The following is a 20,032-nucleotide window of genomic DNA, read 5'->3' on the forward strand; positions in this document are numbered from 1 at the left end:
CTCGATTTCTTACTGTTGCCAAATTGTAAATTTTCAATCTACGTTGAACAAACACAATAAAGGGTAAGAGGATTATTGACAAACGTAGTCAAACACTGGTTTCGCCAAGGATAAAATGATTAAAAGTTGTTTCATAATAAAACTTGACGTTAAATAAACACTAGGCTCCAATCAAAACAAATAGTTTAAAAAAGGAAAATTCTTGTTTGCTTTGCACTTGCCACGAAAAAATATTTATTGCAGATAGATTATCAAGAATTTGTTTACACTTGGCCTAAAATCCAGGGTGACTCACTAAGTCAATGCTGGGGATTTGTATTTTTCTAATGAAAGTGGCTACCTATCTAGTATTGACCAATCAGATTTTGGGATGAAGTGTTACTGAGTCATTATAATCACACACTGATCATCAATACTTACGACATTCTTAGTTTATCAGATCGTAGTTTGTTTTCGCCATAAAGCTATTCGCGGAAATTATTTATTTTCGGAAATACTTCAAATTTTTAAAAATATCTCGTGCACAGTTCTAAAAAAAGGTCAGTGTTTCCTGCGGTAAACGAAAAATTATTCTGACCAAAAGTCGTAAATGTTTAATAGCTGTGAAGGTACCAGAGCACGGCAATATATCTTGTGTAAACCTGTGGAAAAACTTACGAATTTATTTTGTATTTATTGTTTCAAAATTTTGTTTTAGAAATTGAAATATACAAACGCATGTTACAGCTACTGAGTGTCAAAAATATGAAAAACATTAAATAGCCACACTGATTTGGGTTTTACTTTATCTGACATTAAAATGAGTGTGATGTTACTTCATTTCAGATTTTCCAGTTTTTATGTTTTAATCAAATCATTCGATTGTTCGTTGACATTACTCACAGGATATTAATAGCGGAGTGGAAAAATACTGCGAAAAGAACGCACCAATAAATGAGTCAGTGGACGTAAAAGTGTGCAGATGATACGCCACTGGTGAAAGCTTAAGTGACAGATTGTTACGCTCTTCTCACGATATTTCTACTCTACTCTTTTAAGAAGTAGTTAAGGTTACTATATGAATAAATCTCTACGAATACCCAGGGATGAATGACCCTGCGTTAGTGGGTCACAAACGGTGACCTTTGTACACTAAGGGACCTTCGATTGCATCACATTCCCCCCTCTGCAGCATACGGAGCTCTACTGCAGTTAATTGTTTCTCCATAGGCTTTATTAACAGAGCCTTAATGTGTGACTCTACAAAATAGGGCTCTTCTTCTTATAAAAAAAACTTCATAATTTAACGTTTCCGTGTGACTGTATTGTGAATCATTGATTTTAATTGATTATTCTGTAAGTGTTTAGGATGACATCATTGAGTTTATGTTTATGTTTGAAAAAGAAAGTGTGTAATTCATAATCAGTCAAGTACATGACACTAATAAGGCTAAGGAACCGTTCATTAACAGCAAATTAAAAATGATTTTGATTATTATCCCATGATTATTTCTAATTTTTGTGTTTGACTCTTAACCTTCGCCTTGACTTCCTCGAGGTAACGACTGATTTTAATTAAACTTTCGTATAACATAAATTCTATTCTATTATTTCCATTTTAACTGAAAATTGGTTCCAATTTGTTGTTAAAAAAGTGGCAAAAATGGTGGAGGTGCCAGGTTAGCGACTTTTGTTTTCTAAATTTTTTTGTCGAAAAATGATTACAGTGAAACAACAGAAATAAAATTCGATTATAACAGACACTGTAAATGAATTGTTTCTATCTATCAGTTTAAACTAATCACTCTGTATACGAGTGAAAGAAAAATGTGTGGTGTATATTTGGTTGCCTATCTAGCGGCGTTTTCCGCCAGATGGCGGCACGGTATTTACCGTTGACAGTGACCATATTTGTGTTTACGGCACATTTTCTTCGGTCCAGATTCATCATCAGCCTCCGCCATGTTTCGAAAACAACAAACATGGACGTAAAAGTAGTGCATGTGCGCCCCTTCTGAGTGCAACAGCCGATATCTTATCAGTGCGTGTTTTTATTGATCATTGATAACGATAAGGTGAGTGTACCTGACGTCAGGCAAATGACGTCGCTTTAAACCGTGCCGTTATTAACAATTTAAAGATCCTTTGACATGCAAATAACACCCTGTTTATAATAATGCCCCATTTACATTCAACGCCTAAATTAAACCGTGACTACGGTACAAAGAGATTTTTTTCGCTAGATAAGAGCAGGCCGTGGAATGCACGACAGATGTCAAATCAGCACTTACGACACAAACAATTGCGAAACGGCCGTAACACTTTTTTTGAGGTTATGTATTTTTCGTTTTTTCTGGCGAGGCGTGCACCTGGCGCTGGCCCAAACGGGTTTTACTTTCCACCTTAATCGCCGGGGTGGCTAGCACAGGTGGTTCGTCGATTTACGATCGCGTTAAATGAGTTATAAAATTATAACGTCGCAGTTCGGTCGTAATGCGACCTAATGGGTTAATTGCTTGGACATCCCAGCGATTGAAAACCGCAATAGCCGCATGAATGTCTTTTTATTGCTGCGGGGATGCTATATGGAGTGTGTAATTTTGAGGGTTTGGAAGTGTGCGCAAGTATTCGTGTCTCGGAGGAATTTGGTGCTGATAATGTTGGCGCGTTTGAGAACACGAAAACTAAAAAGTACACTTAAGAGGGTCGGACCGGAGGAAATTTGATTAGATAGGGCGAGTGGGGTTGTGGAAAGATAAAGTAGAGCAGCGACGAGGAACGTACGAGTTCAGGTTTCGACAGATATGTGGTTGAACGAGCAATACCGAAGAAAGGAAAACGATAACTCATGCTGAAGGTGATACAGCGATGGTTTAGAAAGACTGCTGAGGTTGCAAAAGTTGTAACAGCTGATAAATCGGTCGAAAACTATTCAATAAACGTCCGCGAAGTCTCAAAAGTGGACGTTTTTAGCGCAAGTTGACAAATTGGGGACCTTTTTGAGGCGAAATAGTGATTTTCCACTAGACTGCTTAAGTAAACACGGTTTTACTAAAGTGAGTCTGGTTTATAGAAAAAATATACAGTCAGTGTGACATTTAGTGGTTTGGTTCAGTAGTCGTCACTTTATTTTGATTTATTTTGTAGCGCCATCTATCCCGAACTTGTCACGTACAACCTCGAAACGTCATTTTCAGTTTCAGTAACAGCTGTAACAACCGAGTTTTGTAAATTTTCATCCATTTTCATCATATTTTTTGATAATAAAAACTCCAACCAAGTCATTACATAAAAAAATTGAATATTACATTATTGTTAAGAGAAATTGCGGTTTTATAATTTAATCCTAAACTTTATTACGCAATATAATGAAGTTCCCTGTTCGTCGAAAGCAAGACAATCTTTTCAAAAAAAAACTAAATAACAAAACTCGTCTTTATTGCCAACGAAGCGGAAAGTCATAAGACGATTTGAACATTGTTACGAAATCGCTTTTTGTATATTATTGTGTGTTTTAAATCGAGGTTGTTTCAAAAGCGCATCATCGTTCAGTAAACATTAGAACGTCCTACATTTCTATTTACAATTTTAAAATTACACTTCCTTATTAGAGTAAAAGCTACGCATTAATTTAGTTTCGTGTTTAAAGAAATTAAATTCACCTTTTTAATTAAAACTTTTAATGTTGCAAACAATCTTATTTACGATCGCAGACATTTGATATGCAGTTGTAGAAACACACTATAAATTAGTCGTGAACAGAATGCTAATGAGAGTAACCACAGTTCTTGCTTTTACGGAAATAAGCTTCCTTGAAGGAAAATTAGTTCATTTTTTTTATTCGTTTTACTTCCCTTCTTTCATGGTTTCTGATGTTTCATGACCCCGAGAGTACGGATAATGTGTCTGTCTGTCGTTTGTGTCAGTTCTAATGAGACAGCTAATATTCGAAACTACTGGATCGATGGTCGTCAAATTTTACACCGGGTGTCTGGAAAATAGTAGAATAATATTTCATTATTAACTACTGATATTTTTCAGTAATATATATAATAGGGTCCACCTGATGAATTGCTACTTTGATGTTTACTATTTAATTTTTTTTTAATAACATACTCGTGTATTTGTGGTTTATGAATCCGCTCTGAATTTTTGTCCTACGTATCTAGATTTTCGCAACAAAAATCCAATTGAATGACAATTACACTGTGCTAATTATACCGTGTGATTTTTGAAATTTCTGCTCTGAAAATTTTAGACATGGAGGCCAGTTGTGAAATTCGCTCATGGCAACTAGAGTATAAATTTAAAAAATCACCCGATATCGTTGGCGTCCTGCTCGCGACACGAAGTCGTGTCAGTATCAACATTTGGAACCAAAAACAATGTCTTTTTGTCTGTTTTTTAATTTTATCAATTATTAACAAAAATTCATAGAAATTATGCATTTTTTTTCTTTTTTAGGTCACCATAGATTTTAAAAAAATGTAGACATTTTCGAAAATTATCCAAAGATATTGCTTTGTAGATTTCAATTTGTTAAACTTATTTTCGGGTTCATTTTTTCAAAAATTCCAATAACTTTCTCAAAAAGTATAAGTAAAAAATAATTTTTGAGAATAAAAGAAAACATTTTCAAACCAAATTTTTTGAAAATCTTGATCAGGGTCCATCCACACGTTATGCTTTTCGAATTAGCTTGTCGAAATGTATTTCCCAGCATTTTTGTGGATTTGTAGACAAATTTTCAAAAATGATCGTTTTTCTAAACTCTCCTGTATAATTTTTTTTTTACTTTTTTGAGAGAAGTTTTCCAATGTTAGACCGATTTTGGCGAATAATATACCCTCCAAGAAAAGAGAGGGTGGGTGGGCGGGGCTAGTACCTGCTAAGATAAGAGTGATTTTGGCAAATGAGATACCTTTTAAGAAAACAGAGGGTGGGTGGGCGGGGCTAGTACCTGCTAAGATAAGAGTGATTTTGGCAAATGAGATGCCTTCTAAGAACACAGGGTGGGTGGGCGGGGCTAGTACCTGCTAAGATAAGAGTGATTTTGGCAAATGAGATCCTCTAAGAATACAGAGGGCGGGTGGGCGGGTTTAGCACCTGCTAAAATAAGATCGATTCTGGCAAATGACATACCCTCTAAGAAAATAGGAGACGGGTGGGCGGGGCTAGTATAGTTTTGGAAATTTCTTTCTACCCTATACAATTTTATTGGCAATAACGAGGCGAACAGTAGTACAATAGTTGTCGCGTGCCGGCAATCTCCAGATATTAGAAAGCAGATTAATCTAGTCGTTACTCACGAACGAAAATGACCATTATTTTATGAGTACAACTACTTGCTAAATGTTCTCCGACAAATTCGAATGCACTGGTGTGAGACATAAATATTTCTTACCATTGTGCTACGTCTCGTTATTGTCAATAAAATTTTATAGGGTACAATGAAATTTCCAAAACTATACCTGCTAAAATAAGACTGATTTTGGCTACTGACATACATTCAAATTCTTTCCAAACAGGAAAACACTATAACCTCAAGAGTATTTCAAATTTAAAAAAAAGGGTCCCAAAATTAACCTAAAAACAGAAATAGGGTAAGGTAGTATCTAAAAATTTTTCAATACCCTTATCAATTTTTTTACTTTTTCTCGAGCATACTAAAACGAATTTTTTTGTTGATGTTGTCCTTCTGAAGTCATTTTCGGCTTCAGTTCTTTGAAAATTCCAACTGTTCTTCCAAAAACGCGAAATTAAATTAGGCAATTTTTGATATTTTTCAAAAATTTATTTTGACATCGAATTTTCGAGAAGCTATAGGCGCATCGACTTGGGATTATTTTACCTTTAAGAAGCACTAATTCTGCGTAAACTTGATTTTTTTCATAATTTTTTACTTCACAGTTTTTCCAAAATCGTGTTAGATACGTTTTTAGCAAAAGTGCCAAAATTGACCCGAAATTTTTGTTTCATGGCCCACAATCTTTATCTGGGACCTTCAACTTCTTAGGTTTTTGGATTTGGTTCGTCGAAATATATCGATCAAAATTTGTGTGCAGATTTTCAGGCAACTTTTTCTAAACCAAAATTTTTCAATATTAAATTTTTGACTTTTTCTCGAGCACATTCGAAACATACTAAAAGGGATTTTTTTTTGTTAATTTTGTTCTTCTGAAGTTGTTTTTCGCTTCAGTTCTTTGAAAATTGCAAGTATTTCTCCAAAAACTCAAAATTAAATTGGGCAGTTTTTGAGACATTTCAAAACTTTTATTATTTATCTTATATTATAACATTATATACATACACAACATATTATATTATAACAATTATTATTTTCCATTTTAGAAGCATTATTTCAGCGTAAACACGATTTTTTCACAATTTTTAGGGGCATAGTTTTTCGGGAATCGTGTTAATAATTTTCTAGTAAAAATAGCACCATTGGCCCTAAATTTTCTATAATAGTTCACAATCTTGTTCTGAGACCATTAACACGTCATGTTTTTGGATTCAGCTGTTTGAAATCTATTCGGCAGAATTTTTTGTGGATTTTTTGTCAATTTTTCAAATTTTTCGACATTGCCCACAGTTATGAAATTTTTTATCCTTCTCAAGCATCTCCAAAACTTAGAAAAGGATATTTTGTTGTTGATTTTGCAACCATGAAGTCGTTTTTGGCATCAATTCTTTGAACATTCTTTTCAAGATCATAAAAATAAAGTAAGGAAACTTTTTAGATTCGTCAAAAATTTTTATATACACTTTAATGGTTTTTTCTTTTGTTGGTTTTGTTTTTGTTCATAATTTGTCTTTTTAATTTTTTTTTTTAGTTTATTTATCAATGAAAAATAAGAGCTTGTTTTATTACTAATAATGCACAACGATTAATGACTACTGGTTGTTATGGTTATTGTCCCAAAAAAAAAAAATAAAAGGTCAATTTAAGTCATCGTCGTTACTAAGAAATCAGAAAATAATCATCCGCACCAACAGTGTGATGACGTTTTCGTAAAATTGTTTATAATAATTCGGATTTTATAAAATAACATACATCTGTATTTGTGGTTTATGAATCTGCTTTGAGGTTTTCTCGGAGGCATCCAAATTTTCGCCAAAAAAGTTGTATATTAGTCTTTTATAGAATTTTACAATTTATTGTCAATTATGATTATGCCTTTACGGAATTACTAACGCCCTGACCAAACTATGATCCGTGTATTTCTTTGACACATTGAGTCAGTCAGTTGTTTCCGAATGCATGTGTTAGTCGATTAGGCTAAATATATCATGAATCACAAGATAAAGTAAACAATATTTATTAACTAGTGGGATTATTACAAATATTTTGCTTGTTATCGCTGCACGAATTCTTGGTATCATCTAAATTTCGGATGTATAGAACGGACTGTTGACCAATATTTTTTTCCACGTAGCTTATATCGGACAATATTTGTTCGCCATATTGTATCGCTTTTATGAATTATTCGTGGCTAGGTTTCTCTGCAGATAAATTTAGTAACAAAAAATTGCTCCAAACTGGCCAAACACGTTAACGAGTTAACATCTCTTGGAGCATTATATGTACGCCAGAGTATTATCCAGTAATTACAACATCTGCACATGCTTCGCTAATTGAGCGTGCCATGTAAAGTATAATTTCAACATTCCTCGTCAATTTTGTAAACGCACTTACGTCAGCATTATTCTGCGCATTGAGGAGCTTTTACACAGAAAACTGAAAATAAATTTCATCAAATTGGCAGTTAATTAAGCTTTTTTTGAACGAGTGGTTAAGGTGCGCTTTCACATACGCCTTACTTTGAATTATCAGCCAAAACTCAATGATTTTTCAAGTGCCAATTTGCTTAAAAGTTTTCAAATTAGTTGTCTTGTCATGCTGAATATTTCCCGTACATTTTCAGAGTTTCCTTTTGTGAATAAAAAATTAAAATCCCGACGAACACCTGTACAACATGCTTCGGGTCTTTATATTTGATGATCGTGAATTTCGCCACTTGGCATTTTTCCTTTTTTGTTTCTTTTGATGTCGTGAGCGTCTAATTGTTCCTTTCTTCCGTCTCGTCGTTTTTTACGTAAAAAGGAAAAGCGCTGACAAAAAGCAACCGAGGAAAGTCGTCGCCGAATAAAACCAACCTTGTTATGTAAAACGTGTAAATATAAAGAAAGACAAATTCAGGGACCCAGGAGAAAGTCGATTCCGCTGCGCGCTACCGAATCCATTGAAACGTGTGCGAATTTTCTTCCAGCAAGGTTAGCCCCTGCAAATTAAAACAATTGCAGTGAAATCTCTCGAAAGTTTTATCTTTCCGCTTCCATTGGCAATGCAAATTGATAGTGTCGTCTGGGATCCCCATCGAAGTTTCTTTGTCGCTAATTCCCGCCATCGACTTTTCTAACAAGTTCGCATTCTTGGCCCGGAGAGCACCGGACTCCGCTATTAATTAATTAGCAACGGGTTAACTCCGCTGAAAATTTAATTCCGTCAAGTTGCAGAGCGAATTCTCTAAAATGTCCAATTACACTAATTTAATTAAACTAAAATATCACGTCTGTTTACTGAAATTCTACCAATTAGGGACCGGAACGAGGGTCGAGTTTGGTACGCCGAGTATGATTCAGAAATTTACATTGTTGAATGTTTGGAATAATGGTCGGAGTTGCGGTGTGACTAAGGCTTGCTCCGCTTTCTTCGTGACACTTGGAAATCGTGACTGTCAAAAGGTTAACATACTTTATATTTTAAAGTGGCGCTCTTAAGAGGTTTGTTTCGTTTTAGTCTTTTAACGGGAGAACTTGAGATAATGGCGTTAAGGGAGAAGGGAAGATGGATGGAGCTTTGTTCTCTCGATAGAAAGAAAATGCGTTTGTTCCCCATTCCGCATACGCGACGAACGCTCCCCATTTGCATCAAACAAACACCTAAAACTGGGTTTCCACCCCTAATTCTCCTAGTTCCAGCGGAAGATCTCAATTTTTTCACTTCTGTCCTGTATCCACCGCGTCCAACTTTCTGTGACGCTCTCCTTCCAAGCCAGCGGTCGCATTTCCACTATTCACCGCCCGTAAACCCAGTTTTATCAGACGAGTCGAATCCGAATTACCCTATTTCTGCCGTCAAATTGATTAGTTAAGAGCGGTCACGTTTCATTTAAGCAAATCCGTGCTTGACCCTCGATGCCCAAGTGTGCTCGTGAAAAGTGTCGGTCGAAATTCACTTGAAACATCGCTAATTCGTGCTATTGTCTGCATTTACATAAATAATAACCACCCTCATGGGGAGATTTATGCGGACCCCTTCCGCCCGATTGGGTTCTTTGTAGTGGCTCTTTACATCTCCCCGACTGTTTTAATGGAAAGTTCACAGTGTGACGACACAAAAGAGAGCAAACTTACACAGAGAACACCGGTCGAAGATTGATTCGTGGACTACGGATTTATTTTCGAGGGTTTGGGTGTGGGTGTAGGTCGTAGGAGACGAAAGTGGACCAGAAGGTACAGATGCGACAAAGTGGTGATTCAGTTTCGCGGTTTACGGACGGGAACGCGGAGCGATGATTGTTTAGCTGCGACGTAGTATGGAAGTTTACTCACTTTTGGATTTTTTTCAGTGAAATGGCTCCGACGACCACAATTGAGACTGTTACGATCACAAGACCATTAAAGGTGAGTGAGCGAAGCTGAATTTGGTTTATTTTACTCGGGTTTTTACTGTGCGTTGTGTTGTTCCCTTTTATATTAATAGAAATGCTTCACGGGTTTATTTTTTGCTTTTATTGTGTTAAGGTGCGTTTAGGCCAGACCGGTCAAAAAAGTGCTGATCTTGGCGATAAACGACATGTTTTAGAACGTTCGGTAAGATTTAACTTCAGTGGTTTCCTTGTTGATCGGTGATTTACGAAGATGCGAATGTTTTAATACACTTTGTAAGATTTATTCGGTTCCAGGTTGGTGTATTTGCTCCTTTAGAGTGAGTTACTGCGGTTGCATTCACGAGATCGCTTCAGATATCTCCCAGTTGTTCGTAGAAGTCGATATGTAGTTGAATTTAAACTCCGTAATGTTCATTCGTCTTTAAATATGTATGTTATGTCCGAAGACTCCATTATTAACATTTTATTCGACTTGGTTCCCGATGCACCGCATTTCGTCTTAGATCAATGAACCTTCTTCGCTTATGTTATCAACCCTGCCGAAGTGACCTCTAACCCTGAGGCTAACGCACTCGTTATTACTGGCCTACTTCTAGATGCAACGCACATTCGTCTTAGAGCAATGAACTTTCTTTGTTTCGTACTCCTTATCAACCCTCGACCCTTGGTTGACCTGTAATTCTGATGCAAGCTCTTACATCAGCCCATGTGCAGCTTATCTTCGCCAAAGGAGGTCAAACCTCAGTATATAAGGGAGAAGAACGAGCAGAAGATTCATTCAAGTATTCGACACTCAAGTATTCAACATTCGAGTCGTGATCTGCAGTCAAAAGTCTCACATCATACCGTAACGCCGTTCCCGTCTTATCATAAAATATTTTACTTTTATATTTTGTCCGGACTTAGAAAAGTCTAACGTTATTTTATTATATTCGAACTTAGAATAGTTTCAAGTCTTGTAATCATCATTTAATAAAATAGAATAAAAAATTGTTAATTTTTATTCGTAACGACCATCAGGATCGTTAAAGTGGCGCAGTCGGTAACATTTGCAAAAATTTTGCAAGTCGCGAAAAATTCGCAAACTCGAATTTAAGCGAGAAACGAACCTATTCGACGTAGTTCATCATCTGGAAGAAGCAGCGAGAAGATTCTTGAACACTATCCAGAAAGAAAGCGAAGAAAAGGCGAAATTGAAGAAAGAATTTTCGAAAATCCCGAAGAAAGAAGACTGGTATCTAGGGTTTTCATTTTCCGGATTCCAGGTTCAATGAAGAGCATGTATCTATTACTGTAAGTAGTATTTGTCTCTTATTTTTGGTTTTTTGCAACATATTTCGTATTTTTGCATTTATTCGATTTATTCAAAAATTCCTTGTTATTCTTCAATTTTTCTCAATTTAATGAAATAATTCTTGCCTTTCTTTATATTTTTCCTTTAAGTTAATTTAATTACAAAAAGAAAAATGGCAGATTTTACTCTAAAAGATTTAAAAGAATTAATACCAACTTATGACGGAGAACAAGCAACTTTGTACGACTTTATTGAAGCGGTAAATTTTGCATTTGAAAATGTACAAGACGAGCACAGAAACGCACTACTTTTCGTTGTAAAAAGTAAATTAACCAGTAGCGCGAGAAAATTTATTTCATCAAGGCAACTTAATAATTGGGAAAATATTAGACAACTATTAATAGGTCATTATGGTGACTGCAGAGATACCGAAGGGTTACTTCGTGATTTGACTTCTTGTTATCAAAACCCAAACGAACTTCCAAGAAATTTTGTGCAGCGTATTGAAGACCTTCTTACAAAAATTCGTAGCAGCGTCGCACTAAATAATGAATTAAATGATGCATCCCGAAACGCATTAAATGCATCACACGAAAAAATTGCTTTAAAAACATTTTTAGCCGGTCTATCCGAACCTCTTGGTAGTATTTTACGTTCACAAAAACCTAACTGTCTCGAACAAGCCGAACAATTTCTAATTGAAGAAGAAAATATCTCTTACTTAAAAACTTTTAGATCACTAAAACCATCACTACAAAAATCGTTAAATAATAAAATAGTACCGAAAGAAAATTATCACTCTTCTTCTGCAACAACTATAAAAGCTTGCTCGTACTGTAAGAAACCAGGACATATGATCGGATCTTGTTATAAACGTATACGAAATGAATTAAACCAACCAGAAACACGAAGTATGCAAAATAAAAATTTTAATGCAAATACTTTACAACAAAATAATTTCACTAACATAGAAAATTGTCGAGACTTGAATCAAAATAAAAAACGAGACTTTTATACAAATCAGCGAACAAATGAAAATAATCAGATTAATTATTTAAATCTTTCCAGTAATTCGATGTACAATAAATCTAAAGGTAAAAGTAAACCATCTAAAGTGCATCAAAGTCATAATGAAATTTTAAGTTGCAATATAATGAACAAAAATAGTTCAAAACTAATGTACATTGTAGATAACGATAACAAGACATATTTAGTCGATTCTGGTGCAGCATTATCAATAATGAGGTCAAGTTCTGTACCTAGTAACGTTTCAAGACTAAATGAAAATTTTAAAATTCAAGGAATTGCTCCAAAACCTATTCATATCACCAAAAGTTTTTATAAAAAATTCGATGAAACAAATACTGAGTTTAAAATGTACATCGCCGATTTCAAAATCGCATTTGACGCAATTTTAGGTTTAGATTTTCTCACCTCATACGATTGTGTCGTTGACTTTAAGAATAATGTTCTAAAAACTAATTTTAAGGATATTCCGTTATTAGTTTATTGTGAAACACAAACAAAGAAAAATGTTTTACATCACGAAAAACCTCGGAATTCGAGAAAAAGCTTTACTACCCAAAATGATAAAAATTCTGCGAATTATTTTAAGTCGCAAGTGCGCAAACCTCGTTTTAACCAATATTTGAGATCAAATGGAAATTATACAAGTAACAAACGTTTTTCAAATCCATCCCAAGTTGTGGCACATACTACTGGTTGTAATTATAGAAGTTCAAATCATAAAGATTTTAAACCACAAAAATATAATAACTATTTCCACAGAAGGAATAATTTTAAGAATTTAACAGGAAATCCTTATAATGATTTTAAATCCAAAAGCGCTTACATGAATAAAAATCGTAACTTTTATTATAACGCTAATAATAGCTTTAATTCTGTTTCACCTATAAATGTACACTACATTACACGAAAGCAGAGTAATAATGATCAAAATAAGTTTATAAATCTCAGTCGCTCTCAGACTAAAAACCAATCGTTTAATAAACTTACTTATTTGAGATCAACGGAAAGTAATAATTACAGGAATAAAAAGAATAATTTTAATTTTACGAAAGATTTTTACCCAAATTATGCAACTGAAATAGACAACAGGTCTTATGGAACAAATTTTAGATCTAAACAATCGTTTCTAAATAGAAACTTATTTTCGAGCAACAATGTAAGAAAAGATCAACAGATTTATAACAAAAGCTCTTATTTAAACAAAGATAGATTTTGTTCTAATTTTTATTCAACGTATTAATAGACGTTTCAGTTTTCAAAAGGAAAATAAATTCCTAAGTGAAAGTACTAGCTTATATTAATTAAATATTAAAACATAATAAAAAAAAAAAAATAGAAAAAATAAATACACACAAAAGGTTTAAACAACGTTAATTACTTATCTATCATTATTTTCTTTTTGGTAAACATTTTTGTAATTAATAAAATTATAACTGTATTTAAATTTTAGTATTTACTTTCACGATTAATAATTTACAATTATACTTATTTGAAAAACTAAAATAATTATTGAAGTATTAAAATAAAAAGAAAAGCTTTGGGTAAAGAAAGTATTGTTTGATGACAATATAATTAATCACATTGAAATTAAACTCGTTATTTCATAACTCTAAGAAGTGAAGTTAAGAGAACAAATTTACTTCCTTTTACTTTCAGGTAATTTACGATTAACAAAAAAAAAATCAAATATTTCTTGGTGTATTAAGCATAAAAAAAAAAGTAAACAAATAACGTATACACAAAAGATCTTTTTTATAGCACTATAATAAATCATTAAAGCTACAGTTACCATTTCAAAATTTTAAATCATGAAAATTAAGAAAACTGTCGAAAGCTCTATTTAAATTCTAGTATTTACTTTTACTGTTATTGATTTACAATTATTTTTGAAAAATTGAAATATTTCTTAGAAGATTCAGAAAAAGAAAATGTTAACGATCTTTGGGAAGGAAAATATTACTATGTATCATGTAAAGTTAAACTTGGCATTTTGTAAATCTACTTAACTAAAATAAGTTTAGTTCCTTTTACTTTGAAGTAACTTACAAAAAAAAATAAAAAAATCTTTATTTCCCAGAGTTAGTAAGTATAGAAAAGAAACAAAAACACAAAGGGATAATGTGTACAAAAAGAATATTGCTTGATGGAATTGCAATGCATCATTAAAAAAATTTTATTTATTTTATTTCATTTCAAATTTATTGTATTTGAACTTGTAAGTAGTTTTAAATATTTTAAGGAATAATTTTCATAATATTGAGTTTGTAAAACAAGTGAAATAATTTTATTTACATTGAGAATTAGAAAAATCTTAAACTGAAACTACTGATGGAAAAAAAATTTTACTAAAGAGCTGATTAAAATAAATCGTTATTAGTTATTTAATTATTTTTAAGTAAATCATGTTTGCAACAGGACATTATCATCAGTTATTTTTACAAGATTTAAGAGAAATTTTATGTTTATGATAAAGCCTGAAACTTTGAACCGAGTGGATAATTTGAAAGTAACTATCGATACTTTGGATATTAGTCCTACAGATTTATTAGGAATTATTGATAATAATTTTTGCTATTGCAAAAATCACCACTGGTTTTCTTTCATTACACCAACAAATGTTCAGAATAATGAACGATAATTGAAAATTAATTTAAACTTGCTTGTTTTAGCGTTTTAAGAAAACGAAAATATTTTATCAATTTTACACGGTTTAGATGCAATTTGGAAAACAATTAAACGGAATCTTGATCCTGCAATTTGAGGATATATTGATTAATTGATAAACAAATAAGAAAGGGTCGATCGCGAAACCTTATATTTAAGAAATCAAATACAAGCAGCCACTTCGAGTATTAGTAAATTTAACTATACTGTCTAAAAGTTGCGAATTGATGAACGAACCTTTAAAACAAAAAAAAAATGTCCAAAAGGAAATCAATAAGATCGTAGACATTACTTATCATTTCAATATTCAAGTACATACTTACGAACAGTTGCTTGAATCACTTATGTTAATTGAGTCAGAATTATGTGACATTTTAGAAAGTATTACTTCTGATAAACTAAAGATATTGCATCCTTCAATTATCAAAGCTGAAATTCTTTGGAATCAGTTGAATTTAATTTCTCAACATTTACAACTTTGGATGCGAATATTCACATCTATCAAACGTTTTTGATTTAATACATTTAGAAGCTTTTAGCAAACAAACAAAAGATTTAATTTTGTTTTGAGGATTACATTAGTTCAAAAGGAAAAATATACTGTTTATCATTATTTTATACTCGATTCCATTTAAAGATAATTTTTCATGCAATCATTTCGGAATCAAGATATGTTGCATTAGCTGAGAATAATAGGCACTACTTGAAAATAAACAGTATAGAACGATGTAAAGAACTTGGAGAAGACACCCTACTATGTTTCGAGATGATACCATCCCTATATGAGAGTCCATCTTGTGAAGTCAAAGTTTTGACCAAGCTACAAGCAAATGAAAGATGTCATCCAGTTTTATTCGACATTTGAGGACCTTCGATGTGATCACTATTGTGATTATATCTCCTTTATATAACATGTTTTAAATTTGGACTACTTAAAGATCCCACTGGATACTTCACGGGTTTCAGTCCACCACAACCAGGTTCCTGCTGTCCTCAAATCTTCATCTACTCCAATGTGTCATGAAGATCGTCAATTCATATCGAAACCGATGACCACTCCGAAGAAATTGTCCATCAAAGCGACATCCCACTGGCATCGATTTCAACTAAATGAAGACTATGATACTCTTCTCGGAGTGAAGAGACTTACGGAGGGAGGTGTTATGTCCGAAGACTCCATTATTAACATTTTATTCGACTTGGTTCCCGATGCACCGCATTTCGTCTTAGATCAATGAACCTTCTTCGCTTATGTTATCAACCCTGCCGAAGTGACCTCTAACCCTGAGGCTAACGCACTCGTTATTACTGGCCTACTTCTAGATGCAACGCACATTCGTCTTAGAGCAATGAACTTTCTTTGTTTCGTACTCCTTATCAACCCTCGACCCTTGGTTGACCTGTAATTCTGATGCAAGCTCTTACATCAGCCCATGTGCAGCTTATCTTCGCCAAAGGAGGTCAAACCTCAGTATATAAGGGAGAAGAACGAGCAGAAGATTCATTCAAGTATTCGACACTCAAGTATTCAACATTCGAGTCGTGATCTGCAGTCAAAAGTCTCACATCATACCGTAACGCCGTTCCCGTCTTATCATAAAATATTTTACTTTTATATTTTGTCCGGACTTAGAAAAGTCTAACGTTATTTTATTATATTCGAACTTAGAATAGTTTCAAGTCTTGTAATCATCATTTAATAAAATAGAATAAAAAATTGTTAATTTTTATTCGTAACGACCATCAGGATCGTTAAATGTATATGTTGTTTTTTTGTACCTATTTTCCCGATAGAATAACTTTACGTGTTGAGTTTTAGTGCTGAAATTCATTCATTTGGTCTCTAAAACATTGACAACACATCTGTCGAGTGTGGTAAACGACACAACTTTTAAACTGTTAGTTTCTATACAGATTTTATTTTCCATAAATCTGTTAACACAAACAAAGTTTCTAAGGGCGTTGTCCATTCCCATGCGCAATAATGCTTGTCTATATTTAGTTTAAATCTTGTAGCTCTATATTTTCGGGTCAGTGTGAAATAGAAAATGTGTTTAGTAAAAATGAAGTTCAAATAAACATCAAAAGGAGCTTAAGAACACTAGGAAGTTAAACATGTAAAAAAAAACTAAAACTAAAAAAAAAATTTAATTGAAGAAAACAGAAAAGTGCCAAATATCGAAAGAAACCAAGAGGATGGCGCTGAAAAAATATTGTAGAGCCAAAATTAACACAAAATCGGTTTAAAAAATGCGAAGATTTCGAACCAAAAGGAAATAAGTCAATGAGTGAAGAGGAACTAAGAAAAGAATTGAACGGCACCAAGAAATTAAACACAGAGAAATAACTACATGTGAGCAATGGAGAGAAAGGAATGAAGAAAACCAGGAAGAGCTAAATAGTGAGGAACCAAGAAGAAAATGCCGAAGGAGGAGGTGAACACGGGAAGGAAATGACCCAACGAAATCATGAACTACAGACAAGTATTAATGAAAACTCAAGGGGGTTGAAAATTGAGATAAATCAAAGGAAAGATACCGAAAAAAGCATGAAAGGCCAAAACCAAAATGAAATAACAACAAAATTATGAAGATTCAGCCACAAGAGGAAAGAAGTCATTGAAAACAAGCATAGTCAAGGGGGACCAAGAGAAAAGAGCACGAAGAAGCCAAACAGATCGAGCAATAGACAGAAAGAAATTGAAGGAAACTAGAAGAAGCTCTAGCACGAGAGAAATCAAAATTAAAAGGCTGAAGGAAGGAAGACATGAAAAGTGAAAACAAAAAAGAAATCGCTGAACAAAGTCATGAAGAGCTAGAGACAAGAGTAAGGCATTGAAGAAAATTAGGAGGGATAAATATTGAGATAAACCAAAAGGAAGGCACTGAAGAAAACTACAAGAACCGAAACCAAAAAACAAATAACGGAACGAAATTAGAAAGTTCTAGACACAAGAGAAAAGAGGGAAAATCCAGATACAAGAGAAAAAAGGTCAATGGAAACGCGTACAGCTAAACGTTAAGAGGGACCAAGAAAAAGTGTTCAAGGGATCAAGAAGCCAAACATATGAGCAATAGAGAGAAAGGAATGAAGAAAACTAGGAAGAGCTAAATAGTGAGGAACCAAGAAGAAAATGCGGAAGGACAAGAAATGCAAAAACGGGAAGGAAATGACCGAATGAAATCATTGAAGAAACTCAGGGGGGTTGAAAATAGAGATAAACCAAAGGAAAGATAGCGAAGAAAGTACGAACAGCCAATACCAAAATAAAATAACTGAAGAAAATTATGAAGATTCAGATACAAGAGGAAAGAAGTCATTGAAAACAAGCATAATCAAGAGGAACCAAGAGAAAAGAGCACTAAGAAGCCAAACAGTTCGAGTTATACACAGAAAGCAATTGAAGGAAACTAGAAGAAGGTCTATAACGAGAAAAATCAAAATTAAAATCCTGAAGGAAGACATGAAATGCGAAAACAGAAAGGAAATCGCTGAACAAAGGCATGAAGAGCTAGAGACAATAGTAAGGTATTGAAGAAAATCAGAAGGGCTAAATATTGAAATAAACTGAAAGGAAGGCACTGAAGAAAACTTGAAGAACCGAAACCGAAAAAGAAATAACGGAATGAAGTTGGGAAAATTCAGATAAAAGAGAAAAAAGGTCAATGGAAACGCGTACAGCTAAACGTTAAGAGGGACCAAGAAAAAAGTGTTCAAGGGATCAAGAAGCCAAACATATGAGCAATAGAGAGAAAGGAATGAAGAAAACTAGGAAGAGCTAAATAGTGAGGACTCGAGAAGAAAATGCGGAAGGACAAGAAACGCAAAAACGGGAAGGAAATGACCGAGTGAAATCATTGAAGAAACTCAGGGGGGTTGAAAATAGAGATAAACCAAAGGAAAGATAGCGAAGAAAGTACGAACAGCCAAGACCAAAATAAAATAACTGAAGAAAATTATGAAGATTCAGATACAAGAGGAAAGAAGTCATTGAAAACAAGCATAATCAAGAGGAACCAAGAGAAAAGAGCACTAAGAAGCCAAACAGATCGAGTTATACACAGAAAGCAATTGAAGGAAACTAGAAGAAGGTCTATAACGAGAAAAATCAAAATTAAAATCCTGAAGGAAGACATGAAATGCGAAAACAGAAAGGAAATCGCTGAACAAAGGCATGAAGAGCTAGAGACAATAGTAAGGTATTGAAGAAAATCAGAAGGGCTAAATATTGAAATAAACTGAAAGGAAGGCACTGAAGAAAACTTGAAGAACTGAAACCGAAAAAGAAATAACGGAATGAAGTTGGGAAAATTCAGATAAAAGAGAAAAAAGGTCAATGGAAACGCGTACAGCTAAACGTTAAGAGGGACCAAGAAAAAAGTGTTCAAGGGATCAAGAAGCCAAACATATGAGCAATAGAGAGAAAGGAATGAAGAAAACTAGGAAGAGCTAAATAGTGAGGACTCGAGAAGAAAATGCGGAAGGACAAGAAACGCAAAAACGGGAAGGAAATGATCGAATGAAATCATTGAAGAAACTCAGGAGGGTTGAAAATAGAGATAAACCAAAGGAAAGATACCGAAAAAAGCACGAACAGCCAAGACCAAAAAGAAATAACTGAACGAAATTATGAAGATTCAGACATAAGAGGAAAGAAGTCATTGAAAACAAGCATACTCACGAGGGACCAAGAGAAAAGACCACTAAGAAGCCAAACAGATCGAGCAATAGACAGAAGGAAATTGAAGGAAACTAGAAGATACTCTATCACGAGAAAAATCAAAATCCTGAAGGAAGACAGAAAGGAAATCGCTGAACAAAGGCATGAAGAGCTAGAGACAATAGTAAGGTATTGAAGAAAATCAGAAGAGTTAAATATTGAGATAAACTCAAAGAAGAAAATTTGAAGAACCGAAACCGAAAAAGAAATAACGGAATGAAATTGGGAAAATTCAGATACAAGAAAAAAAAGGTCAATGGAAACGCGTACAGCTAAACGTTAAGAGGGACCAAGAAAAAAGTGTTCAAGGGATCAAGAAGCCAAATATATGAGCAATAGAGAGAAAGGAATGAAGAAAACTAGGAAGAGCTAAATAGTGAGGAATCAAGAAGAAAATGCGGAAGGACAAGAAACGCAAAAACGGGAAGGAAATGACCGAATGAAATCATTGAAGAAACTCAGAGGGGTTGAAAATAGAGATAAACCAAAGGAAAGAGACCGAAGAAACTACGAACAGCCAAAACCAAAAGGAAATAACTGAACAAAATTATGAGGATTCAGACACAAGAGGAAAGAAGTCATTGAAAACAAGCAGAGTTAAGAGGGACCAAGAGAAAAGAACACTAAGAAGCCAAACAGATCGAGCAATAGACAGAAAGAAATTGAAGG

At 33.9% G+C, this 20,032-nt stretch overlaps 1 protein-coding gene across 1 annotated transcript in view; it reads left to right on the forward strand.

The window, feature by feature from the left end:
* Positions 1-1,862: 1,862 nt before the first annotated feature.
* The window catches only part of LOC135138664 (uncharacterized protein), a 46,279-nt gene continuing 28,109 nt past the window's right edge, over positions 1,863-20,032 (forward strand). The window contains exons 1-2 of the mRNA XM_064068644.1: positions 1,863-2,054; positions 9,615-9,669. Coding sequence (XP_063924714.1) covers positions 9,619-9,669 — 51 coding nt within the window. The 5' untranslated portion in view covers positions 1,863-2,054; positions 9,615-9,618. The remainder of the gene's footprint in view (positions 2,055-9,614; positions 9,670-20,032) is intronic.

The sequence above is a fragment of the Zophobas morio genome, unplaced genomic scaffold, assembly GCF_036711695.1.
Source record: "Zophobas morio isolate AGI-343-1 ecotype UQ-CSIRO unplaced genomic scaffold, CSIRO_AGI_Zmor_V1 ptg000004l, whole genome shotgun sequence".
NCBI lineage: Eukaryota > Metazoa > Arthropoda > Insecta > Coleoptera > Tenebrionidae > Zophobas > Zophobas morio.